The sequence below is a fragment of the Myotis nattereri genome, assembly GCF_964212035.1.
Source record: "Myotis nattereri genome assembly, chromosome: 13".
NCBI lineage: Eukaryota > Metazoa > Chordata > Mammalia > Chiroptera > Vespertilionidae > Myotis > Myotis nattereri.
The window spans coordinates 40,725,207-40,735,836 of NC_138088.1; the positions used below are offsets into that span (position 1 = coordinate 40,725,207).

General features: G+C 46.3%; 1 protein-coding gene across 1 annotated transcript in view; it reads left to right on the plus strand.

Moving 5' to 3' along the window:
• The window catches only part of UBTD1 (ubiquitin domain containing 1), a 58,350-nt gene extending 48,229 nt beyond the window's left edge, over positions 1-10,121 (plus strand). The window contains exons 2-3 of the mRNA XM_081105340.1: positions 7,464-7,691; positions 9,018-10,121. Of these exons, the coding sequence (XP_080961466.1) occupies positions 7,464-7,691; positions 9,018-9,403 (614 nt within the window). The 3' untranslated portion in view covers positions 9,404-10,121. The remainder of the gene's footprint in view (positions 1-7,463; positions 7,692-9,017) is intronic.
• The last annotated feature ends 509 nt before the right edge of the window (positions 10,122-10,630 follow it).

A 10,630-nucleotide genomic window follows, 5' to 3' on the forward strand; every position in this document is an offset into this window, starting at 1 on the left:
GAGCCACACCAGCCGGGCAGGATGTACATTTTAAAGTTTTGGGGTATATACCAAATGCCCTCCAAAAAGTTTGTACCAATTTGTTCAACATATAAGAGTGTTCACATCCTTTCCAATGTCCATATTTTTTAACTCGCTAACTATAAAACATCGTTCTTTTTAACTAAATGAAATTTAAAATTATCAATTTGCTTTTATGCTTGGATAAAAAGCTTCCTTTTCTTTGTTTGTATCTCTGCCTGATTGTCAGCATCGTTGTGTAGGGATCCAGGCATTTTGGTATGTCTCTTTTACATGCTTGCCTTGGGCCTGGAGGACTTTGCTGGATATTTTTATGCTGTATTTGACTCACTGATGAAGAGCCAGCACCTGGCCCAGAGGTGCTGCGGCTGCCCCCTGCTGGCTGCAATATGCAATGCCAGCTGAGAAGGCATGGCTGGGCTCTTGCTCTCTTTTCTTTCTTTTCTAAAACGATTTTTAAATTGATTCTTAGAGAGAGAGGACATGAGGGGAGGGAGGGAGGAAGGGAGAGAGAGAGAGAGAGAGAGAGAGAGAGAGAGAGAGAGAGAGAGAGAGAGAGAGAAGAGGAGAGCATAATATCTATCGGCTGCCTCCTGCACACCCCCTACTGGGGATCGAGCCTAAAACCCATATGTACCCTGACAGAGAATCGAACCTGCAATCCCCCTTTTCCCCCCATCCCGGTGCACAGGATGCACACTGGCAAAGGCCTGCTGTCCTTTTCTTGGCATCAACCTCTCCCCCTTCCTGCCATCACCACCCCATTCTAATATTTTCTGATGCTTTCAGCCTAAAAAGACCAGAGTGCAGGATGAGGAACTTTTAAACCATTGTATCCTGGGTAGCAGCAGATGCTGTAATACTTGGAGAGGCATTGTGTCCATCCATGGGTGAGAAGTGCTTCTATGACAAGAAAGGGTGCTGCTGTCGATGTGGAGGGGAGGGGACCCTGAAGGCCAGATATTCGAGCAAAGCATCCTAAGGTATCCATGGCCTCCTGGGATGATGACTTTGAAAGGTGACTCCCACGGGGCTGTGTTTATTTAAAAGAGAGAGCGCGATGCATGCATAATACACAGTACGCTTCTGGTGTCCTGGAGTCATCAGTCCAGCAACATAATTGTTAGGAACAGAACCAAACTGTTACCATTAAAGGGGGTGGGATCTAAGAAGGAAGAATAGATGCCCCAAAGCCTAGTGTCTTCTTTAGAAAGCATATTTCTTAGAATTGGCTGCTTTTTTTTTTTTTGAGGTGTAGTGGTAAGATTTATTGGAGCTTGAGCAAACAAAAAGGACTGTCTCCAGGTGCCTGGTGTTTCACACATGACCAGGTGGCTCAGCTTTGTCTCACTGTGGAAGAAGAGAACTGGGTGCCCTTGACCTCACAGTGCCGACAAGCTTTCTAAACCCTCAGCAGATCAGGAGTGGCTCATTAGCTGGATTTAACCTCTTTCCATAGGAGCAGCAGATAGACATAGATGGAAACCAGTAAGAAGTGACCTCTGGCACAGAGGAAGGAAGCAATACAAGTCAACTCAAGAAGTTACAAAGCCCCCCAGGTTCGGGTCATTGAGTGGAGAGGCAGACATACCACACCCCAGAAGTCTCTGAAGGTGTCACTGAACAAAGACTGTGAATCCTGCTGGATCAAAACTCTTGTTAGGGAGTCATCAATATGAAAGGACCAAAGAGAGAAGGAGTCATAAATCATGAAGAAGGATCCAGGCAGAAACACCTTTGGGCCAAACATCGCCCCCCCGCCAAAAAAAAAAAAAAATACGTGGACAAAACTAATCTTCTGTTTCACCAGTGCCTCTTCTCTGTCTTTTACACTTAAACCTTTGATTTGATCTGGCTTTGATTTTTATGGTTGGTGTGAGGTAGGGATCTTGTTTAATGTGCTCCTATATGGAGACCCTTAGTCCCAACACCATCAATAGTCCATGTTAAGAAAACTCATGTTTTTCCTCTGCTGCTCACACAGAATACTTCTGATGCTAGTTTTTGTGGGTGTTTTTCCACACCAAGCAATTCTCCAATTCTCTGTGGCTACCAACTGGTGTCCTACAATTCTCAATTCTCTTACTATCCAGAATTAGCACAGACCCCACAGGTGAAGGGCTCAGTCCCCCCCCCCACTTCAGGTTGCCCACAACTTCTTTTCAACTTGGCTACAAATTGGAAGTTCCCATAACCCCCTCCTTTGGTTTGATAATTTCCTAGAGCGACTTTCAGAAGCCAGGAAAACAGTTTTCTTACTGTTGTCAATTTATTACAAAGGTATTTTAAAGGATACAAATGAACAGCCAGGTAAAGAGATGCAGAGGGTGAGGTTTGGAAGGGTCTCCAGCATAGTAACTTCTGGTCCCTGGACTGGGGGTGGGCCACCCTCCCATCACATGGATGTGTTCACTAACATGGAAGCTCTCCAAAGCCCATACTTCGGGGATTTTTATGGAGGCTTCACCACTTAGGCACCACCAATTATTAACTCAATTTACACCCCCTCTCCCTGCTCTGGAGAATGGAAGGCATGGCTGAAAATTCCAAGTTTATCATGGCTTGATCTTTCTGGTGACCAGCCCTCATCCAGGATCCCACCAAGAGTTTCCTCATTAAAACAAAAGACACTTATCTCGCCGGTGTGCTCAATGGTTGAGCATTGACCCATGAACCAGGAGGTCATGGTTCAATTCCTGGTCAGGGCACATGCCCAGGTTGTGGGCTGGATCCCCAGTAGGGGCCATGCCGGAGGTGCCGATCGATGATTCTCTCTCATCATTGATGTTACTATCTCTCTCTCCCTTTCCCTTCCTCTATCCAAAATCAATTAAAAAAAAAAAAAAAAAGACACTGTGTCACCTAGGAAATTCCAAGCAATTTAGGAGGCCTGTATCAGACATTCCTATCACTCAGGAAATTATGAGGGTTTTAGGAATTCAGTGTCAGGAACCGGGTCAAAGACAAAATACTAACAGGAATGGGGGGCAGAGCCAATATATATATTTCTAATATTATTTCACATCTATCACAAACATACACATGCATACATATGCCCTATCTTCAATGTTCCTTCTTACTTGAAGCATATTTCTGTATATGCTTGGTCTATTTCTGGGCTCTCTATTGCATTCCACTGGCCCATTTATTCTTGTTCCAGTGCTACACTCACTGTAGCTTTAAAATTACTGTCAATAATAATAATGCAAGTTTTCCCACCTTATTTTTCTCTAAGAGTATCATTGTTCTGTATAAATTTTAGAATCAATTTGCCAAGTTCCTTGAAAAAACAACAACACCTCCCAGTTAGGAATTTCATTGGAATCTCATTAATATATAGATCAATTTGGAGGAAAATGGGACATCTTTATGATCTTGTTGCATATTGCTTCATCCCCATTCTTCCTATTGTATCCTCCTGGAAATTCTGTTTTAAAAATGTCAGAGCCCTGGCCAGTTTGGTTCAGTGGATAGAGCATTGGCCTGTAGACTGAAGGGTCCTGGGTTCGATTCTGATTAAGGGCACATGCCCAGGTTTTGGGCTCAATCCCCAGTAGGGGCATGCAGGAGGCAGCCAATCGATGATTCCCTCTCATCATTGACATTTCTATCTCTCTCTCCCTCTCCCTTCCTCTCTGAAATCTATCTATCTATCTATATATATATATATATATATATATATATATATATATATATACACAACAACAAAGAAAGTATTGTTTGTTTTTTTTTTAAAAAAAAAGACCATCTGCCCTGGTGGGGTGGCTCAGTTGGTTGGAGCATCATCCTGTACACCAAAAGGTATGGGTTTGATCCCCAATCAGGGTGAATGTGGGAGACAACCGATAAATGTTTTCCTCTCTCCCTCTCCCTTTCTCTCCCTTTCTCTCTCTCTCTCTCTCTCTCTCTCTCTCTCTCTCTCTCTCTCTCTCTCTCTCCCCTCTCTTCTCTCTCCTCCTTCCTCTCTCACTAAAAGACAATTTAATTGGGTGAGGATTAAAAAAGAAAGTTTCAGTTACTATATTTTTCATTTCTGGAAGTCTATATGGTTCTTTTAATTCCTGCTTGGTCATTCTTTATAATCTCCTTTTCCCTGTTCATATTTTCAAGAGTCTCTTATTTCTTAATCTCAGTATTTCATAATCTGTGTTTGATAAATCCCATATCTGAAATTTTTTGAGTGTGATTCTTCTGTTTGCTATTTGTGCTGGCTCTGTCTCATATTGCCTTGTTTCCTTGTATGTTTTGATTTTTTTAAAAACCCCAATAAACTGTGACCTTATTATTTCTTTTCCTTGGAACTTTATCTCTGGAATTATTTGAGGCCTGGTTTGAGGCTGTTTTTCTACAAAGAAGATTTGCATTTCCTTCTGCTAACCCAGGGACACTTTAAATTAAAAGTCTGGTCAAGAGTTTTCTGCCTGCAAAGGTATCTGCAAACCGACCTTTGTGGATTCAGTCTAACCTGAGGTGAAACCCTCACTCTGTCACTGACTGTGTGACCTCGGGCAAGTCATTTAATCTCTCCGCCTGTCCCATCATCTGTGAAATAGCAATAACACCTGCCACCTGAGGCAATAGCAAGGATGAAATGGGATAATGTACATAAATAAACTGCTTACATGGGGTTCTTTCACACAGTTGGTAGACAGTGAAAGTCATTCTCTTCCCCTGAAGAGCCCCCCTTTCCTGCCCTGGCCAGTGGGGATAGCCTAGTGGTAGCCCCCAGCTCTAGTCCAGTCTCTCTCATGCAGGATCTGACTTAGAGTGGGAGACAAGTACTTTATTAATCCTCACCTGAGGACATTTTTCTTTTGATTTTTAGAGAGTGGAAGGGAGAACGAGAAAGAGAGACAGACAGAGAGAAACATTGATGTGAGAGAGATACATCGATTATTGCCTTCGCACATGCCCCGATCAGGGCTGGGGATCGAGCCACACCTGAGGTACATGCCTTTGACTGGAATTGAACCCAAGACCCTTCGGTCCCCAGCCAGCGCTTTCTCCACTGAGCCAAACCGGCTAGGTCGGGAGCCAAGTACTTTAGACTTCGCTGTTGTGGCTACTTCTGCCTTTAGCTTTGGGATGACAGCCTCCGAAAGCCTGTGAGAGGTGCTCCTGCTCAGCCCTGACTGTGATCGGGAGTTGTCTGGGAGGCCAGTTGGGGCCAAGTGACAAGAAAAACGACATGTAACAGAATTGCTTCTTCAAATGCTGCAGGATTCTTGGGTTCATTGGTTATGATTATGTTAAAAAATATTCTTTGTAACTATATGGTGGAACATGAATAACAAGTCATTAAAATTGTTTATAATTTAAATCATGGGAGTATACCAGTTGTACTGGTTAATAATATCGGATTTTGTAATCAAAGAAAACACGATAATTTCAAGAGAAACATCCAAAGTGCTTTATTCGAAGTAATGTCCATCGCTAGCTACACATTTCCCCATCTTTCAGGTAATTTGTGGATACCGTCCTAGTAGAACTTTTCTTGTTTGAGGCAAACCATTCAGAGACCCAATTTTCCACTTCTTGGTATGTTTTGAAGTGCTGCTCAGAAAGTGCGTGTGCCACCCATCGGAATGTAATCTGAAGGAGCAAGGTCTGATGAATATGGTGGGTGGGTTAATACTTCCCAGGCAGGATCTTTTAACGTGTCTTTAACTGGTTTTGAAGTGTGTGATGGTGCGTCATCATGAAGCAAAATTACTTTACTGTGTCTTCTGGAACATTCTGTTCCTTTCACAATCAAAGTGTGGTTCAAATTAATTATTTGTTGTCTGTAGTGATCAGTATTAACGGTTTCACCTGGTTTTAGAAGCTCATAATACACCACACCTTCCTGATCCCACCAAACGCAGAGCATTGTCTTCTTTCTAAAGCAATTTGGCCTTGCAGTCAATGCTGATGGTAGACCTGGATCAACCCATGATTTTGTGCATTTGAGATTCTCAAAATAAACCCACTTTTAACCGCCAGTCACAATTCGATGCAAAAAAGACTTTCTTTCGTGCTGGTGAAGCAACATTTTACTGATGACTTTTCGGTTTCCCATTTATTTGTCTTTCGTTCAATTGATGTGGCACCCATTTTCCTTCCTTTAAAATCTTTCCCATTGCTTGTAAATGATCAGCAATTGTTTGCTGAGCAACGTTTAATCTTTCTGCAAGTTGTTTTGAGTTTGATGGGCATCTTCACCCAGTAATGCTTGTAATTGTTGGTCTTCACACTTTTTCGGTTCACCTGGACGTTCTTTGTCTTTCACATAGAAATCATCACTTTTAAAGCGTTTAAACCAGCGCTCACAAGGATCTTGAGATGGAGCATGGTCACCATAAGCTTCCCGAAGTACACGATAACTTTCAGCAGCACTTTTCTTCAAAATAAAGTAATGAATTAAAACTTCCCGCAAAGGCTCTTTTTTTGGCACGAAATTCGACATTTTTAAGTGTAAAAATATCTATGATGTTAACACCTTCAGCAAATTTGACATATGAAGTTTTGAAGCTTGTTGTTAATACAACAAAATAGCATACATATCAAATCGCATATATGTCAATATATGTGTAACTCCATCTAGTGAAAAAATCCGCATTATTAACTGGTACAACTGGTACATTGACAGTAATATAAATGTGAAATAAACAGAAAGTTGTATATTGCCAAGAGAACATTTTAAATCCTATGTATAACAAAGAATATAAAATATTTAATAATATGAACTCAACTATATTGAGAAAAATGGAGAAAAGGAAGCTGGATGGAAATATGTCCAGATGTCAACAGTGGTCATGTCTGAATGGTGGACTTCTTGAGGAATCTTTTTCTGCAATGGCAGAAGGGAGTAGGCATGGCCAAAGCGTGGCCTTGGAGTCAGAACGTCTTGTGTTAAATTGGTACCTGCGTGGCCTTAGACAAACAACAACCTCTCTGGGTGTTAGTTTCCTCGCCGTTGGGTTATTTTGAGGATCAAGTGAATAATGGGTCTAAAGCAGCGGTCACCAACCTTTCGTACCTCACAGACCACCAGTGGTCCGCGGACCACCAGCTGGCGACCGCTGGTCTAAAGTGCCTAGCCTTCGGTCTGGCACAAGCTGGCTCCATAAATGGTGGCAGTTATTATTTTTACACATCTGTATTCTTTCTAGATTTAAAAAATACTGAACATGTACTACTTTATAATCAGTTACATAACAGCAGTAACAACAATAAGAGCAGTATATGCTTGCTGATAGAAGTACTTTACGTCCCCAGGTTGAGTGTGTGCAGTTTCCAGACTCTTCCCTGACTCCAAGGATAGGTCCAAAGACTAAATACTTAGGAGCCACTGCAATGGGGTAGGGTGGGCTGGGCAGTGGGTCCTGGTCCTGGCCTGGGCATGAGGGGGCTGGGCAGCCCTGGCTTGAGAGGTGCTGAGCATCTCTCTCTGTCCCTCCTAGGACGCAATGAGCCCCTGAAGAAGGAGCGGCTGAAGTGGAAGAGCGACTACCCCATGACGGACGGGCAGCTGCGGAGCAAGCGGGATGAGTTCTGGGACACAGCACCTGCCTTCGAGGGCCGCAAGGAGATCTGGGACGCCCTCAAGGCTGCCGCCTATGCGGCTGAGGCCAATGACCATGAGCTGGCTCAGGCCATCCTGGATGGAGCCAGCATCACCCTGCCACATGGTGAGCGGCAGGGTTGGGGCTTGGTCCCCGCTGGAGACGGGGCCATCATTGCTGTTTATGGTGGAGGAGAGTCTGGTCAGCCGCACTAGGAGTTGCTATCCAAGCTGGTGGGTGGCGGGTGTGGCTATCCACTTGTTCATCCAGCAGTCCTATGAGCAGGACCAGGAGTGAGGGCACAAAGAAAAATGAGACACAGCCCCTGTTTGCCCAGTGAGGGAGTGGAAAGGCACCACAAACCTCAAAGCAGTGTGATGAGAGCAGGCTCAGGGTTACTCAGGTGCTTTGAGATCCCAGAACACCTAAGGGACCAACCTTCTGTTGGGTACTTACGTGCTGAGCACTGAACTAGATATCTCATTTACATCCATAACAGCCTGTGGGACTGTGTAAAGAGGGGGTAATGGTAGGACTCTAGAGTCTTAGACCTAGGTTTAACATGAGTGTTCCCCTGCTTTGTGACCTTGAGCTAGGAGCTTCTCGAATTTAAAGCCTCAGTGACTTTAATGGGGATATCTACTTCATAGGCCAGTTGTTAGGACTCAGTGAGCTACCCTAACATCATTTAGTATAGTCCTAGCACTTAGTATGTGCTCAGGGCATAGTAAATATATTTCTACATGCAGTGCATTGTACAAGCAAGGAAATTGAGGCTCATTAGGTATAACACCCCACACCACCCAAGTCAAGACATGAAGAGCAGGGCCTGTGCTGTTTCATTCATTCTTATAAACCCAGCACATATGCTCAGCAATGTTGTTGAATAAACAAATGGAAAATTAAATAATTTGCCAGGGTTGTACAAACCAGTATCTGGTAGAGACAGAATGCCAGCCCAGGTCTTCCTGACTCTACCTGGAGCTCCTCCAAGCTCACCCAGGAACACATGACTGAAGGGCGGGCTTGGGACTGTGGGTGGCCATGACAGGTGTAGTAGTCTGCTTGGCCTGCTGTAACAAAATACCACAGACTGGATGGCTTATTAAACAACAAATTTATTTCTCACAGTTCTTGAGGCTGGGAAGCTCAAGACCAAGGTGCCAGCTGGAATCAGTTTTAGGCAAGAGCTCTCTGCCTGGCTGGTAGACGGCCGCCTGCTTGCATTGTCCTTACATGGTAGAGAGAGGGCGGGAGCATTCTTGTGTCTCTTATAATGACACTAATTCTGCCAGATCAGGATCCCACCCAAATGATCTCATTTCACTTTAATTACTCTCATATAGGCCCCTATTTCCAAATACATTGGGTTTAGAACTTTAACATAGGGATTTTTGGTGGGGATATAATTCAGCCCCCAAGCTGACTCTGATAGCCCTGTCTTTCCCACAGGCACTCTCTGTGAATGCTACGATGAGCTGGGCAATCGCTACCAGCTGCCCATCTACTGCCTGTCGCCACCCGTGAACCTGCTGCTGGAACACACTGAGGAGGAGAGTGTGGAGCCCCCAGAGCCCACACCCAGCGTCCGTCGTGAGTTCCCGCTGAAGGTGCGCCTCTCCACGGGCAAGGACGTGAGGCTCAGCGCCAGCCTGCCCGACACAGTGGGGCAGCTCAAGAGGCAGCTGCACGCCCAGGAGGGCATCGAGCCGTCCTGGCAGCGATGGTTCTTCTCTGGGAAGCTGCTCACAGACCGCACGCGGCTCCAGGAAACCAAGATCCAGAAAGATTTTGTCATCCAGGTCATCATCAACCAGCCCCCACCACCCCAGGACTGAGGAGCCTACGGACCCCTGGGCAGAGAGGCCAGGGAGGGCCTCTGCGGGGCTGAGAGGTCCCCAGGCTAGAGCACCAGGCCCCTCCCTGCTGCTGCCTTCAAGTGCTGATGTTTTCTTCAGGGGTGCCTCCCTGCTGTTTGGCTGCTGGGCGAGCCGTAAAGGGACCCTGCCTCCCATGGCCACCGTGGGCCACCAGTGCCCAGCACCCAGGAAGCAGTGCTGCCACACAGGCCTTGCCAACCTTGTCAGAGAAAAGGAAAACTGGGCCCCCCCCCCCCCTGCCTGTCTCCCACAGCAGGTTCGAGCCATGAGGGCCAGCTGGAGGCCCCTGAAGCCCAGATCTGTCATCTGGTGCTTCCAGCTGTGCTCACTCGGTTTTCTGCTCAGGGTCTGAAGCAGCTGCTGTCTCCCTCCCCTCCCCCTACCCCCTGACTCTGCCCTGGGCACCATGCCAGTGCCCTGGAGGGGAGGGGACTGCTCATGAGCCCCAGGAGCTGGGAGCCTGAGGCCAACCTTTGCCTCTCCCTGCCCCCAGCACAATTGGCAGAGATGAGGCGGTTGGCTGGACAGCTGGGCTGCTGTGGCAGGGGTCTGCCCAGGGCCATCTCCTGGCTGTAACCCAAACATGGGGTGCCTGCAGCCAGTCATGGCCCCACAGCAGGTCCCTGTGTACAGACATATCTGCATATTTATCAATAAAGCCTTTTGCTCCTTCCTTCTCTCTTGCCTGGCTATGACTTTGGGTTCCCCTGCAGCTCTGTGGAGCCTGGGAACCGGTTCTGGTGTGGGAGAAGGTGGGTGCCCGGCCTCCCAGCTGCTCTGGGTGCAGCAGGGAGTACAGCGGAGCAAGCTTTGCACAGTAGTGTCTGGGCCCTGTGTTCTTAGGGGTCTTCAGGAAAAGCCTCTTAACCTCCGAATCCACTTTGCTTGTCTTTCAGGTGGATGTGGTACCACCTGCCCTGTCTCCTCCCTCAGTTGCTGGGAGGAGTAAATGGGCTAACAGATGTGAAGAAGGCGGCATCTCAGGAAGGCGGTGTTAGTTACCTGCTGGTCTGTTCCTGCAGCAGGCGGGTGCTGGCTTCTGGCTCCAGCCCCTGAGCCAGACCCTCAGGACTAAGGTGTGTGCAGATCCTGGAGACACTGCTCACTTGCTGATGTTAAAGCAAAATTTCAGACAAACTTAGAGCATGTGTTGGCTTGCCAGCAAGGGGACCAGAGACAAAAAGG